Genomic DNA, 16,804 nt, shown 5'->3' with positions numbered 1-16,804 from the left:
AGAGAGAGAGAGAGAGAGAGAGAGAGAGAGAGAGAGAGAGAGTTAACTAGAAATGAGATAGACTTTTGAAACCTCCAAGCCCACCCCCAGTGACACACCTCCTTCAACTAGACCACACCTCCTAATCCTTCCCAAACAGTTCCACCAACTGGAGAGCAAGTATTCAAACATGAGCCTAAATGGCTATTGTCAGTCAAACCACCACATTGTTGGTGGTGCATAATTGAAATAGATTTTTAAAAGCATGTAGTCTGCAGTCATTTCATATGTCAAGTCCCCACATTCCCACGAAGGCAAATGATTTAGACAGCCCTATCCAACAGGACACTCTGCAGTGATTAAATGGGTTCTCTATGCAGTTCAATGAAATGGCCACTTAGCACTACAGCCACAGAACATTTGAAATGTGGCTAATCTAACTGAATATTTGACTCATAACCTTAATTAATTTCATTTAAGTATCAGTAATCACATTTTATCATTATTGGTCAACAGAAACCTAATAATTACTCATCTGGAAAAATGGAGGTTTTGAGTCATTTTCACCCTACATCTTTTAAAAACGTAGAAATGTAATGCATTGGAAACCTAAGTTTCCATAAGTTAAATATTATTGCTCATATTGCATTAAATTGAGTTTATGTCTCAGCTTTCATATTCGAACGAGTTTTGCTCTCTCAGTCCTTCGTCACTAACGAACTGCAGGCACATCCAGAAAAGAGGTCATGCCACATTCCTTTTGGGCTGCTAGCACTTGGAAAAACCTGGCACACGAGAAACGCCCAACTCGATGGAACACAGCAGCTGTCGAAGAGACTCCTCTGCTCCGCACCAGGATGAATCCAAGTGAAACCCGCCCGCGCGCACGCCGTTCCTAATTTCTAGTCACATTAGGGCTCCGGACCAAATCGTGGTTCTGCTCTTTCCTAACTGAACGACCTTAGGGAAATTACCTGGTTGCTGTGAACCTTAGAATCGCCATCTGTAAAACGGTGAAGGTCCTGCAGACCTCTCCAAAGCGGGCCAACTGAAGCCAGACAGATAGAATGAGGGAGGGAGGGCGAGGGGGTATCAACTTCCGTTTCTTTCTCTCTAGTGGCGGTGTCTGTGACGGGATTACCCATGGATGTCATTCTTCACACCGCAATGAAGAGGCTGGAGTGGTAATTACCTCTTTTTTCCTGGAATTCAATCATTTTGAATTTCTTCTTCTGAACTTTCAATTTAAAAATGCAAATATTTCTGAAAAAAAAAATGCTCCCTGATCATCACTATCTTCCACACCTGAAGATGCGTAATGAACTTCTTCCCTGACTCCAGCTTGCTGGGGGGAATATGAATTTTTGTTCAGATGTGGTTGTCTGTGAGTATTCTCACTTTGGGTCATGGGCACCAGGCACATGCCAATCCCGGGGGGTGGGGGCATGGGACACGGAGGACTATTGCTTCGAATCAGCTTGAAAAGGAGAAAAAGAGCGGCTGAGACTAGAGCTTTTATCCCAAGTCATTGCAGATATTTTCATAGAGGAAAATCCAGGTTCCAGTGAGCCTATAAGGCGCAAGTTTGGTTGCACAATGCCCAGGCTTTAAGTCATATAGAGGACTTTTAAAACATAACCAAGTACCTTGAAGTTCGCTCGATGCTCCCAATAAGTTCTGTAGGGGAAAGTCTTGGAGGGATGTTTGGCTTTTAGGGACTCCACAAAACAAGGCCTAATAGTGTGATTTGAAAACAAGGAGGTTCTTGTCTAGGACTGTCGTCCTGTCACTAAAAATGTTCTGGAATTTTTTGAGAAACATCAGTCTCCGCATGCGTTTAAGAGGAGGAGTGGATCTACTTGGTATTTATGTCAAGCTTCCTTCCCTCCAAAGATCAAAGACTTATTTCATCAGCCTGCACGCAGGGAGGTTAAATGGCTTGCCAGCCTCACACTGGGAGCTGGTGGTAGGACTTGGATGCCAGGGCATGGGGTCCTGCATGCTGCTGTCCTGAAGACAGAGCACAGCGGTCTCCTCTGGCCTGAGTGTGCTGGCCTGAGGTGCTGCGCCCTTCTTTTTCCCAGTGACATGGGAGATTTGCCTCCTCGTGATAAACGAGAGTTAAGCAGCTTCAACCCCATGAAGATCAAAGCGGAGAGCCAGCTTAGAGCAAACCTGGTAATTGGGTCAAGGATGGGACAGAAAAACATAGACCTAGTCTTTCCGATAGGCACAGCGTATTCACACAAGAGTCCCCCCCCCAAAAAAAAAGTCATTTCTGAGCTCTTTTCAAACTTTATAATTAAAATTTGAGACAACTGTTCAATTTTAACATATGTGGAAGTTTTGAGGTTTTGTGTCTAGGTATCAAAAAGCAGTGTTTGAATCCACAAACGCTGGCATCGTTATCCCAGTTCAGATCCTGGCTTCCCTACTTACGTTACCATAGAAAAACTTAACAGTTCTGTGCCTCATTTCCCCATTCATAAATTCAGAACAGCTCAGGTAGTTTTGAGTTTCTAATGGGTTTCTTCACATTGAATACTGAGAGTTCCTGGCACTCGAGTTACAAACGCATTAATAGGCACCCAAATTGCACGTGTTTGCTACTACTAAAGAAGTGTCACAACTGATGCCATCGGTGGTGTTGGTGGCTGTTTACATCACTCAGAGGCAAGGATAGAAGGGATGACAATGTTTTCAAGGCTCTACCATCTTCACCGGCCCTGGGTATATCCCAAAGCAAATGTCTTCTGAGAGAGAAGACAGTAAGAGAATGCACCGATGAGCTCTGGATTATACAACAAGAAAGGCTAGATGAGTCGGGCTTTCTGAAAACACACCATCGTCTCAGAATCACTGTCGCCACCTTGAACAGCAAGGGTGACAACAGCATAAAGAAGAAAACCAGATGGCTGGGCAGGCTTGGTGCCGAGCTCGTGTGTCCTCCAGGACAGAGGAAGCAGAAATTTCACGGGCTTGTCTATGCAACTCTTTCATTGAGATCAGACCCAGACTTGACCTCAGGAAGAGCCTGTCCTGAAAACAGTCACAGTGATTGGGGTTCATGCTGGACCAGTGTGAAGACCCAGAGCTCCCCAACAGAGAAAGATGGGAAAGGTGAGATCATATCTGTGGTATTGTTACAGGCCTAGCAGGAGGCATCTGTCTGTCAAACGGGAACAGCCAACCTCTGTAAATGTGAAAGCTGACATCCTTGCCGGCTGCTATTCTCACTTAAACAAGGATTCACGGCTGAGTCTCCAAAGAAAGGAAACAGACCACATCTTTTGCTAGCCCTGGGAGGATTCTGTCATAATAAGCAACGGGTAAGCTTAAAACGCACTCGCTTCCCCAAGGCACAATGAATAATATGGTCTTAGGTCATTCGCTTTTATTTTTCCTGTAAAATAGAAACACAGCAGTGATTACAAAGAGGGGGGGAAAGATATTTCAAACCAGCATTAATTGTACCTAAACTGTTCAACTGTGAGCAAGAAAGATTGTACTTAGCACACACATGCATTTAGGTGTACCATGGCAATAAACGCTGCAGAGTCCATCTACGGTGTCATGACTTACTCCTAATGGTCAGAGGGTGCTTTTGATGTGACAAGCGATGGCACCAGGGCAGAAGCTATGCCCCACGAGTATATGCTGGAGGAGCAATCATCCCCACTCAGCAGGAAGCACAGCTCCGAGATCTAATGAGCAAACGCTACGCTGTATCCAGTGTATCTGTATAGCCAATAAGCTAAACCCAGCATCTAAGATGTAATAGAAAATATATCCTTTCTAATGCTTCCATTAAGACTATGTAAAGGGAATTTCTGGTGCAACTATGCTTTTCTTTTTTTTTTTTTTTTTACGTTCCAGCATCGGCTCTTGTCCTGGTTAAGTTTTTGTCAAATTGACATGAGCTAGTGTTGTCTAAGAAGGACCTTGTGTTTGAAAAAAAAAAAGTCTCTGTCAGATTGCCTGCAGGCAAGTTTGTAAGACATGCCCTGGACAAATGATTGATGTGGAAAAGCCAAGTTCACTGAGGGCAGTTTCATCCCTGGGCTGATATTCCTGTGGTATAAGAAATCAAAGTGAGCAAGCCATGAAGATCAGGCCAGTATCACTCCTCCATGGCCTCTGCCTCAGTTCGTGTCTCTAGGTTCCTGCTTTGAGTTCCTGCCCCCGAATTCCCTTAGATAATAAAGTGTGACCCTCAAGCCAAAAAAAAAAAAAAAGAAAAAGCCTTTCCTCCTCTCCTGGTGGGGATTTTATCGTACAATAGAAAGCAAACTAAGACACCACTTATGGAAAGGCTCACTGCTCAGGTTCGACCTCAAAGAACAATGTTGAAAGTGTTTACATATTAAATTCTGGCTGCCCCCTTTCAAAAATGGAAATGGCTTAAGGAAGTCATGGTGTGGGTGTGATTTCCACTCTGTTCAGAGTAATGTTTATGTCCTAGAGGGCACAAGGCACTGAACGCTGAGACCCTTGGACACCTCTAATTCCAACCAGAAATCCAGGCAGGGCAGGCTTGAATGGGCCCAATATACAGGCCCCTATTCCTACACTGTCTGGCAGTCAGAGAATTCTGAGTTACCTACAAGGCACAATTTGCACCTGCCACACAGAAGGTGGTCGCCTAGCCTTTTGACAGTGAAACAACCTGAGCCATCCTAGACAAGTGGTCAGGATGCTAATGTCCCTCTACTTCTTCTATTGTAATTTAGGAGGTCGCCTGGGGAAGAAGTGTTTCTCAGTCTATATGACAAAATGGGAATGGGCCTGGAGGAGACAAAAAACATAATATGGACGTGGCCTAAGTCATCACACACACACACACACACACACACACACACACACATCCGATTTAGGAAACAATGCTAATGAATTTCCCCCTCAGTTTAGGTTTTGATATAAAAGCTGTTTGGATAATAAACACGGGTGATCTTCAGGATCTGAATGAACCCTGAGACTCCCTCCCAGTATTGTCTTGTGAACTATGCCTCATTTATTCCCACACAGGTACAAGAAATGGTTTATGTCCAGGCTGGTCTTCGACAGAGGCTCAGCCTATATTGAAGAGAATGAGACTATATTATATTAAATAGTTCTGTAGCAATAATTTGGAAGGAAAGACCTTCTTGCCCTGACCTTCTCTATTTACTAATCCTCAGTCAATTCATGCAGAATATCAAGGGTATTATAGTGATTTGAACAATAATTGTCTCCCACACTCTTGTGCATTTGAACGCTTGGTTGCCAGTTTGTGGCACTGTTTCGGGAGGTTTAGGTGGTATAGCCTCGTTGTAGATTGAAGGTCTACCTTAAGTGACAGACTGAGTCTAGATACTCACACCATGTCCAGCTTTCTCTCTTCTTCATGCTTACGGTAAAGTCTGTGAGCCCTCAGCATTCTGCTCTCGCCACCATGCCTACTGTGGCTGCCCTGACTCCCCACCATGACAAAATTATCCCCCTGGGACCATACGCTAAAATAAATTTTCCTCTATGTTGCCACAAGAACACAAAAGTAACTAAAGCAAGCATGAGTTATGAGTCCAGGAAGAGATGTTTCCTTGAACTGTATTTCTTGCTGATGAACTCTGCATTATCGCCAGTCTCATTGGCCACAGTAACCACTAAGAGAATTACAAACCACATAGACATGTAACAGATACATACAAATGGAATGACCAGTATTCAACAACTACCTAACATAGGATGCATTAAATAACACTACAGGAACTCCAAGGAATCAAGATCGCAATAAGAGAATTACAAACCACATAAACATGTAACAGACACACACAAATGGAATGACCAGTATTCAACAACTACCTAGCATAGGATACATTAAGTAACACTACAGGAACTCCAAGGAATCAAGACCGCAATTCCACCAGAAGAGCTTACCCTGGACAGGAAAGCCAAAATGAATTGAAATAGGTATTAGGGAGTAGACTCAGTAGAGTAACTGAAAAGTTAAATATCTAAGACCCAGAAACCTGATAACAGAGACCAGACCCAACTAAGCTGCTTGGGCAAAAGAGAAAGACTCTTCCCAACAACTTTTATTTTTGCACAGGCAAGAATTTCCTCAACTAAATCAATTCCGGAATTGTCCCTACCTCCCTAGTTCAGTCTTCTCCCTGGGGAAGAAGCTCCCACCTACTTCATTCTAATCCACTATGGTGGTGTGAATGAGAATGGTCTCCATGGGCTCATTTGTTTGAATTCTTGGCCCCCAGTTAGCAGAACTGTTTGAGAAGGATTAGGAGGTGTGGCTTGTTGGAGGAAGTTTGTCAGTCAGGGTGGGCTTTGAGGTTTCAAAAACCCATGCCAGGCCTAATCTTTCTTCTTTGTCTCTGCCTTCCTACCTACCCTGGGTGTCTGACTATCTGTCTGATGACTCTTTTTCATCTGACAACTCTGCCTCTCTGTCTAAATTTCTATCTTAATATTTAACATAGCTTAGATATAATTTTAAACATAGCACAAAGTGAATTATTTGTAAGGCAGGCAAAACTTTTTTTCTACCTTCTAGGTACAACAATAAAGTTAGTTACCCAAAGAATAAAACAAATACACTTTTAATACTTGATGATATATGGTTAGATCCCCCTCTGCCTACCCTGTCTACCTCTCTTTTTCTTTAAGGGTAAATAGAAGCAACCTTCACATCTTCAGTTCTTCTTCGTCAGCTCCACAATAGCTACCTTTTCTTCTAAGACATGTATCATCCTACAAGTAAAGTCACCGGACATAATGGGTTGTTCCTTAGTAGGTGTGATTTAAAGAAAAGGATATGCTGATTCAAAGGACCTACCTCTGGAACTTCTATTGGTATTGGAAAACCCTGCCATAAAAGTTTCCTGAGTTTTCTTGGTGATATGCACAAGTGAAAATTTCTGATTCATGGAAGAATGGTCAGCATCAGACCCTGAAATCAGCAAAGCTGTGGGGGTGAGTGGAAGACCCATTGGTGTAGGACTGCAGCCATTCAGAAAGAGGGCCTGCTACTGCAGAGTGCCTGAGATTCATCTGGCCCTACAACCTTGGATTCTCCACAGAGTTGGCCCTGAAACCTTGGATTCTCTACAGAGCTAAACCTGCAACCTTGGATTCTCTTGGACCGGGTCTGAGACTCTGGGTGTATCTCCAAAATCTGACATCTCCTAGAGGCACTACCACCCATGACTTAGAACACTCTCCACTCGGTTTTTCCTTCATATGTCATGTTTAGAGATCCACTCCACAGAAAGGCTGACTCTTCCCACCTCTGAAGTTACCTGTGCCAACTGGTCTAAGTCTTGCTGAACAAATGGCACATGACCAAATAATTATCAGGCAGCACTGTAAAGGCTGACATAGAAGTAAGGCGGAGTGCCGTAGACACGTCTAACTGACTGCAAAAGTCTTCAAAAGAAGGCTAGAACTGAGCTGAATCCAAAAGAATTTCCACAGATTTACTCCAAGGAAGAATGAACCACCTGGCAGCCTTTCAAGGAAGATCGAGACTCTTTCTCTGTGTCACTTTCCGTACGTTTCTTAGATGGGACTATACCTCTCTGTCTGCCTGTCTCCCTCTTTCCATTCCCTTCTCCCTGCCCCACCACTGATGTGGAAAATCTCATAGGGACTAAGTAATGGTTTGATAAGATCACACTTCCTTATCTACATGGAAGAGGAACTAGCAAACGTCAAATGAAGGAATGCTAGTGTTTTTATGTCAGGAAGAAGACAAGGATCTACAGGTGGCTTCTGAAGGAAGGCCCAGTCATTGGCAGAAGCCAGGATTTCTTACTCCCTTGCAATGTTTAACTCAGGTTAACGTTGTCCTCTGGGGAACAACTTGTGATTCTGTAAATGGGATGGGTCTCCAATAAGGATGCTCTTGACAGCTAATAGGTGGTGACTACCAATGCTCCTAAGTGCATTAAAATGCGCAAGACATTTCCCTACACACAATAACAGCAGCTACAAAGTGCCAAGAAAGTCTGTCCTGAAAGAAGATAAGGTGGCCATGGGAATGACATGGCAAAGCCCACAGACAAAAATCAAACCAAGAAGCTTTAAGGGTGCCACAAATCTTGTTACGTGGCACTTGGAGCCCTTCTTCACTCATTCCACTGTGTGAGATGAATGATCTTATTAAAATAATTTAGAATTGGCCAATTGATATTCTGTTGGAAAATCATTTGTTGGAATTGATACTTGATTAACCACAGCATTATTTGGGATCACAGTGAATCAAAGTATTCGACTAGCCAACACTGAGGTGCAGAATCACAACCTCAGGCACTGCCCCAGGAGAAAATAGCAAGCATCTTCTACTTTTTGTGTATCAGTGACCTTCAATCCAGATGTGTATCAGTGACCTTCAATCCAGATGTGTATCAGTGACCTTCAAACTAGATGTGTATCAGTGACCTTCAATCCAGATGTGTATCAGTGACCTTCAATCCAGATGTGTATCAGTGACCTTCAATCCAGATGTGTATCAGTGACCTTCAAACTAGATGTGTATCAGTGACCTTCAATCCAGATGTGTATCAGTGACCTTCAATCAGACATAAACACCTGGAAAAGTATCTCCTGCAATCAGAAAAGTCAGGAGTCACCAACTTATAAGACTTCTCTACAGTGCTACAGGCTACAAAGATTTCTCCCAAGGAAGCAATCCAATATGTCATCACTTTTTTAATTCAAGTCTTACTGTCTGCCCGAGTTCAAAGAATTCAGAGTCTTTAAAATGCAAAATCTGGGAGTGAAAATATAGCTCATTTGGTGAAGTGCTGGACTAGCATACATGAGGCACTGGGTTTGATCCCTAACCAAACTAATGCATGTCTGTGATTCCAGCACTTGACAGGTGAAGACAGGAATATTGGATGTTCAAGGTCACTCTGAGTTATATAATGAGTTTAAGGCCAGCAAGCTAGGTTACATGAGACCCTGTCTCAAATAAATAAATGACTCAGCCTTGGGTGGGGAGCAGGAGGATTGGGAGTTCAAGGCCATCTTCTGCTACATAAGAAGTTCAAAACCAGCCTGGGTTATACGAAGACCAGTCTCAAGTGTGCTACAATGCATCTAACCACATTAGGTACCCAGCAAGGGACTAGGGTAAAAGAGAGGTTCTACCAAGGAAGGGGAAATAGAATACCATATTGTTATGGAGAGACAGAGGCTTGGGAAGCTAGAGTAAGAGGGTTAAATGAGGAAGAGGTTGAAAGAGAGTTATAAGAAAAGAAATATGGAAAGGGAGAACCTGTACAGAAACCCATTACTGAAACCAAACCCAAACCATTACTGAAGACACTTCCTAAAATATATATATACATGTATGATAGGAATCTGACTAGAGTTCACCAAACAACAGTGGAACAATGCCCCAACTAGACATCTTATGCCAACAAGCAAAACTCTGAGTGCCAGGAATGAGTTATATATAGTTGAGTCTTTGGCCAAAGGGGCCCCATGGAAACATCTTAGGCTATTGTCAAAGGTATTGGTTGCTCTCCACAAACTGATGTGAAATCCCTATTACTGAAGATAATCCTTACATATCTCATTGAACACAGAGAAGTCATTCCTAACTAGAGGTTCACTCCTATTGATGGTCCTGGAATGCTACCAGAGGGGAACTATAATCATCAGCTCAGCCACAAACTTCATAATCTACAATGGTGCCCTGCCTGTGAGATACACTCAATGACGCAATGGTGGCACAAACGTTTTGGGGATGACTGGTCACTCTCTGATGGGGTTTAAGACCTACTCCATGACATGGATCTTATGCTTGATATTGCCAGTGTTGCCGAGAGCATGAGACTCGATAGGGCATGGTCCTAGAAAAAATCTGCTATTATTATCCTGCTAAAGAAATTTATCAACAAAAGGACTCATAATGACATTCAGCTATACCCATAAAGCAGGGCCTGACTCAACCATCAGAAAAGCTTCTTGCAAAAGACCGGAAGTATCACACAACAGAACTGAACAATGTGAAGAGATTAAGAGATGTTAAAGTATTCAGTATTAGGTGGGATTTCTTCATCAAACTCTCCCCTTGGGACCAAAGGAGCTATGAGGAAGAGGAGTTGGAAAGATTGTAAGAGCCAGGGGAGGTGGATGGCTCCAAAGAAAGTGTCCTCCAGACATAATAGAACTGCTTCACATATAAATTCACGAGGGCTACACAAGTTCAAGCCAGAGAGGTTCCCAGTGTTGAGAGGAAGAAGCTGATAGGGCTCCCAGCCCTAACCAAGAAGCGATCTACAATTGGTACCCATTTAAAGGAAAATGTAGTCCTCTGCAGCTGAGTCTCATTGGCCATATTCACCACACTTCAGGACAGGTTCCATGCCCAGGAGTAGACAGCCAACATAAAATAAACTCAGAAGTACTTTTGCAAACTTTGTCTCACATAGCTTTGCCTGGGCCTATTTTTTTTCTCTTGTTGGTGTTTTATTTGTAAATTCTGATTTCATGTTGTGTGTGTTTCTTGGTTTTTTATATTTTTTTATTATTTACATTTTAAGGAGAGAGAAAAAGGAAGGGCATGGAATTGGGTGAGTAGTGAGGATTTAGGAGGAACTGAGAGGGAGAAAAAGTGCAATCAGAATATATTGTATGAAAACAATTTTTCAATAAAATAAAAATAAAAGCTGAGAAAAGGGCAGAGGAGGGCTAATATGCTCGGTGGTTAAGAGCACTTGTTACTCTTGCAGAGGACAGGGTTAGATACTCTGCACAAATGTGGTTGCTCTCAATGATCTGTAACTCCAAGTCCAAAGGGACTGATGCCTTCTTCTGGCCTCTGTGGGCACCAGGAACACAAGTGGTATATAGACATGTGTAGGCAAAACACCCATACACATAAAATAATAATATTCCAAAAATTAATAAGGTAAAAGCATTTTAAAGAGGAAAACATATAAGCAAACCAAAAACGTGTGTTAGAAAATCAGACATAAATGTAGGCAAAAATGGCAATGTACATAAAACAGATGAATTTAAGAAACCACACAGTACTATTTGCACATCAGTTAATATACTGAAAAAAAAAGTCATTATATGTTGAAGTCTGTGATAGCAAACTGTACTCTTGGACTGGCAGAGAGAAAATAGTCCCTTTTTCAGATAACGCCTTTTTGTGGCTTTCGTTCCCATTTCTACCCAAGTCTTCACCACTCACCTTTGTCTCATTAGGGCTGCCTCCACCACCATAGTTCAACACCCGGGGGGCTGCAATTTAGAGGGAATGAACGGGCACCAAACACAGCAGCCAAGCTGAACCTCACAAATTGGAAACTCTGCCCTTCTTGATGGCATGCAATTGAGCAAGAGGGATTTCATTTTAAAGACAATGTCTGTGAAAGCTGTTGGGCAGGAAAGGGCACTTCTAAGTACAGTATTTTATGGGTCCAAACCATGTCACTAAAAAGAGACTGAACTTTGTGATCCACAAGGATGAAAAGGATCTCTATAGGAATTTATTCTGCATAGCATATTTCTGGAAGGCTATAATAGAAACCAGTATCAAGGGGAAGAAAAGGAACTTGTGTACAGTATACCCTTTGAATTCTGGGCCCTATATGCACATCAGTTGTTACAAAATCATCATTTTAAACAAATAAATATTATGAAAATTAAGGCTAAGGAAACTAATCCCTAATGTATTGCCACACAAGCACTAGAGCCCCAAGGTAGATGACACCAGAGGAGGAATGACACTCGAGGTCATCCTTTGCACATATACATCTACACACACACACACACACACACACACATAAACACACATATACACATATATAGACTACACAATACACAATCAAATGAATTAGTTGATAAACAAGACAACACAAAATTAGTGAATTCCCAGGTTCTCCTCTTGTCTGTGTGCCCACGGGACTCCTACAATTTGAAAGGACCATTCTCCAGAAGTTGGGACACAGACATGAAGCAGTCTCTTCTGGACATTGGCAGAACTGCAGCCCTCATGAGCTCATGGTACCTGTGGTCACATGCACAAAGTCAAGCCAATCAACGTTCTCACACGGAGTGGGGAGGAGTTCAGGAATCATCTTCAATTATGTGTGGAGATCTTTGGATAGCTGATGGCTTCCAGGGAAGAGAGCATCAGTTTTCTTTATGACTATGACCTCTGGTATATCAGTCATGTGATGGTGAATAGCCCTCAGACCTAGAAATAGCTAGGCAGCACAGATTGGACTCAGGTCGTTATATATACAGAGAAGAAAGAGGTAGAGGGATGGGAGTGGATTTGGGAAGAGTTATAGGCATGGATGGGGTGAATATGCTCAAAATACATTGTCTTAAATACTCAAATTAATAAAAAAAATCTTTTTAGTACAATCTTCAAGTTCACTTCTGAACTCCAGAACTAAGGTCTTCTTTATCAGGAAATCCCAACCCCGATTATCTCAAAGACAGCATATTCCAATCCAAATCCTCCTCTTCATTTCCTCATCATCTTCTTCCAGTAATCTTAACAATTACTAGAAATAACAAGTCATTTACTTTCTCAATAAAAACTTTACCATTACCTTAGGGGACTTCCCTCTCCTTGTCTTTAACTACAGTCAGAAAACATTATTAAGTCCTTTCCTATAGGGTTAAGAGAACATGAAAGAGACACCCCACTGCTTCATTGCCTCCCCTTAACTCAACACCTGATATGGAACCTGTCAGCACCCTAGCCAACTTTCCATCTCAATTATTCTCCACACTACCGCCGTGCCCAGTCATCTTTCGCAAACATAAATACCGGATCATGCTTCAGAACCTTGGACAGTTCCCTAGCCCCTTCAATGAAAACCAAATCCCATTTGTCCTAGGTTGACAAATGAGTTTGAATTGCTCAGATGACTTCCACCTCTGATATAAGCTGTACCGTAGCCACTCTATGCTCTATGAAAGCTGCTACTGTATCAGCTTCTGCGTGCCTCCACGACTTCGTGTTTGCTTGTCCCTAGGGTTTGCTTGTCCCTTCACTTGGGGCTCTCTGCTCACCATTTCCAACTTCTATTCTCGTTCTATTCTCTCTGGATGGTTCTGTCCTCTGGGACTCTCTAATGCAATACCCCTAAACAAACTCTTTTCTGATTATTTGTGATTCTACCTCCCCTGCCAGATGTCAACTGCTTTAAGGAAAGAAAAAAAAAGCAAAGCAAACTATATTTTATTCATCTCTAAATCGGCTGTACCTCCCTGCTAACACGGCACATAAATATTGCTGAATGAATTGGCTGCAAGTACTTGGGTAAAAATGTAACACATTATCCCAAAATTTTATAGACTTCTGTGGCTAAAATCTCATTTCTTGGCCCTCTCTTTCTGCATACCTATTGGCACGCTATCACGGGTCTCAGGAGGGCCAGTTACTCAAAAAGAGCTAACAAAGTGCCTGCTATTTGTAAACAGGGCCATTTGTAAACCCTCTGGGCTAGATTTAGAGATTGCCTTTCTAACTCTGACAATGCTCCTTTGAGTACTCCACTCTAAGAGGCATTGCTTTTCCAAATGTCTGGAGTCCTATAAGTAACCTTTGTTTACCCTGAAACGCTTTCAGAGAAGCTAAATGGAGCTAAAAAAAAAAAAAAAAAAAAAAAAAAAAAAAAAAAAAAACCAACATAGTGACCCTACAGGGACCCACCTGGCCAGTGGTTCGTGCCAGCCTAGGAGGGGGAGGAAGGCTCCAGAATCTCAGCTCTAATCCCTGCCCACCTCTGCAGTTATCAGCCACTTAACTGCTTGGACCTCGAGGGCTCTCTGCTCCCCTGTGAAGACCTTGGCAGCCCATTAATCATGTGCTTATTCAAGGAAAACAGCATCATAAGCAAAGTGATAACTTGAGTGCCTTGAAGAACAGTGAGCAAGAAATTAGCCTAAAATTGAGGTGAGGCATTCATCTGAATGAAGCCCAGGGAGGCAGACAACCATGCCAGGGCCCAGCCTCGGGGTCTTTCCCTTCCTTGCTCTTCTGACTTGGACTATTTGCACTCAGATCTCTGCTCCAATGTCCTCTGCCATTGGGCACCTGGGGGACCCACAGCAATAGGTAAAACAATTGATTCTCCATCTCTTCCCCCTGCTCCATCTGCCTTCACAGGACCTACCAGCAGTTGCTGGTGCGACTAACACCTAATGTCATATTACCGGTCTACTTATATACTAACCATTGCTCTCCATCCTGTCAGCCCAGGGCAACAAGGGGTTGTCTCTTTCCCAAATGACCCAAGCACATAGGTACTTCCTAATAAGTATTACTTTTTGAAGTATGGTAAGTAGAATATAGGACATCTGGCACTTATAGACTGTATAATCCCATTTATGGGAAGGCTAACTGTTGAACAGTTAGGGGGTCACAGTTCACCAGCACCCCCACCACCCTACTGCTCACCCACAACGTCATTAGATGACCCAATCTTATGGCTTCTCTGTCTGCTCTTAATTTCCCATTGGCAAGGAAGGAATGGACGTAAGGGCCACAGACGAGTCTTTTGAGGAAATCTGACAGGCAAAAAAGAATCAAATGCTTTGTTGCTATCTAGATATGATGAAAAGAATGGAAGAATGTTCAAGAAGCTAAGAATGCCAGGCGGTGGTAGCTCACACCTTTAATCCCAGCACTCAGGAGGCAGAGGCAGGTGGATCTCTGAGTTCGAGACCAGCCTGGTCTACAGAGTGAGTTCCAAGACAGCCAGGGCAACACAGAGAAACCCTGTCTTGAAAAACAGAAGAGGAGGAGGAGAAAGCTAAGAAGGAAAAAAAAAAAACAGAGTTTGGCTCAAGCAGAACATCCACTATTGCAGTAAAGTAAGAGAGATGACCTCGGCTAGAATATCAGAGGCTGATCTTCCAGACTGTTCTCCTTTCTCCAAACAAGTGCTGTGGTTCTCAGTGCTGAAAATGTGAAATCAAGTCAAGCAAGCTTACACAGCAGTGACCGTCATGCAGTTTCCCTCTGAATACAGTACTCACGGTTCTGGGGTGTAGAGGGGGTCAGAGCCATGCCGCACATACTGAGTACAATGGAATACTCTGTAGGCCAGGCCAGCCAGGAAGTCTCTCGGGCTCAGGTAGCCAGCCACCGGTCTCACTGTGAAGCCAGACCGCTCTAAAGAGACAAGAGGAAGAATCAACTAAACTCAGACCTTGGGACCTGAGGGCCCGTATATTTTTTCTTAATAATCTTTTAAGAACTAAAAGTTCATTTACTATTCTGGACACTTGTTAGACATGCTTTCACCCTTTGGAAAAAGTCTTTGGCAATGATAGTCATTAAATAATGCATTCATATGTGATAATGCATTCATTAAATAATATTCATTAAATAATACATTCTTACATGATGAAGTCTTAGGGTCTCTGTTATTTGCAACATCATCCAGGTTTTAAAACTCCTGAGGAAGGAATGATGCATGCTATTAACAGACATCATGCTTGTGGACTCTGGTGACTAAAATATGCTTTTGCTCACGAGTGATGGTTTCCAGGGGAACAAGATGTTCATTAAAAAAAGAAGGTTAAAAGTATTTTTAGGGACCTAAATTCAGAAGCCGAATGCGGATAAGAAAACTCAAAGATGTAGGAGGAGATTATAACCTAGCATGGTGCCTACTACACACTCTCGGTTTCCTCCCCTGGGTATCCACTCTGCAACACGCAGCGGAGGCTCTCCCTCAATCAGCATCTTGGAACTATTTCTTCTCTAGCTTTTTGTGCAAGTCCCTCCGACAATCATTGTGTTGTGCTGCCTTTGTCCTATGGCACAGAGAACCGCCGTGATCTGAGGTGTCCCCGAACATCATTGTGTTGTGCTGCCCTTGTCCTATGGCACAGAGAACCGCCGTGATCCGAGGTGTCCCTGAAGCAGCACGTACTGGATCGTTTGATGAGAGTGAGGATGAAAACGAGGGTATGATTAAAATCTGAAGTTACCATTCGCAAAAGAAACCTACGGCTCATCATTGATCTCAATTTTATGAAAAATAATATGTGCTGTTTTACTGAAATATGGCTATTTTATATTGATTGTTCTCTTTTAGGAGTATTTACTCTTTTAGGAGTAAAAAACTATATATTTAAAATGTCAAACACATTTTTATAAATATACAGTCAAATGATTGCAAAGTCAGCCTAACATACCTATTCTACATAGATCCGTGTGTATGGTTAAAAGCACCATAAAAATCTACTCTCAAGAAAAATGCCATTAGGTAACATAGTGTGCCCAGCCAGAGTCATTGTGCAAGTTAGGTCTCTAGACTTACTCACTGTGCATAAGGGCAACTTTGTAGCCTTTGACTATCGTCTCCCATTTCTCTCACCTCAGTAACTACTGCTCTATTGTCTGGTTCTGTTTTAGATGGTTTTCGGCTCCATGGACAACAGGCCCATCTGTTCTTTGTCTTCCTAGCTTTTGGCTTATCTCTCTTAGCGTCGTGTCCAGGAGGACTTTCCCAGGATGCAAGCACTGCACAGGCCCTCATTCTGAAAACAACTTATTAGAGGGTACCTCAGGATGGCTGGAAACAGCAATAAAAGGCAAAGCCAACAAAGTTTGTAAAACAAGCCCATTTGGGGATTTCTGGTACCAGCATATAAATAACACCGTACTCAGGCCTCCCTGGAGCCATAATTCTAGCAGCATTATGTTTATGCCAAGAATTTCCAACTTAGATTGTTCTCCTGAGTATCAAAAGGATAAGTGTATTCTCTTCCTTTCCTATATTATATCAGTTATGGCAATATATCTTATAGGTGAGACATAAGTTAGTACTTTTTTATTTTA

At 42.6% G+C, this 16,804-nt stretch overlaps 1 protein-coding gene across 2 annotated transcripts in view; it reads right to left on the bottom strand.

Moving 5' to 3' along the window:
• Positions 1–16,804, bottom strand: part of Tph2 (tryptophan hydroxylase 2) — a 101,531-nt gene that overhangs the window by 44,364 nt on the left and 40,363 nt on the right. For both annotated transcript variants that reach the window (XM_005358057.2, XM_005358056.3), the window contains exon 7: positions 14,992–15,127. In XM_005358057.2, coding sequence (XP_005358114.1) covers positions 14,992–15,127 — 136 coding nt within the window. The remainder of the gene's footprint in view (positions 1–14,991; positions 15,128–16,804) is intronic.

The sequence above is a fragment of the Microtus ochrogaster genome, chromosome 24 (genome assembly GCF_000317375.1).
Source record: "Microtus ochrogaster isolate Prairie Vole_2 chromosome 24, MicOch1.0, whole genome shotgun sequence".
Lineage (NCBI taxonomy): Eukaryota > Metazoa > Chordata > Mammalia > Rodentia > Cricetidae > Microtus > Microtus ochrogaster.
Note: the sequence above shows the minus strand (reverse complement) of the source record. Positions and strands in the feature narration are given on the sequence as shown.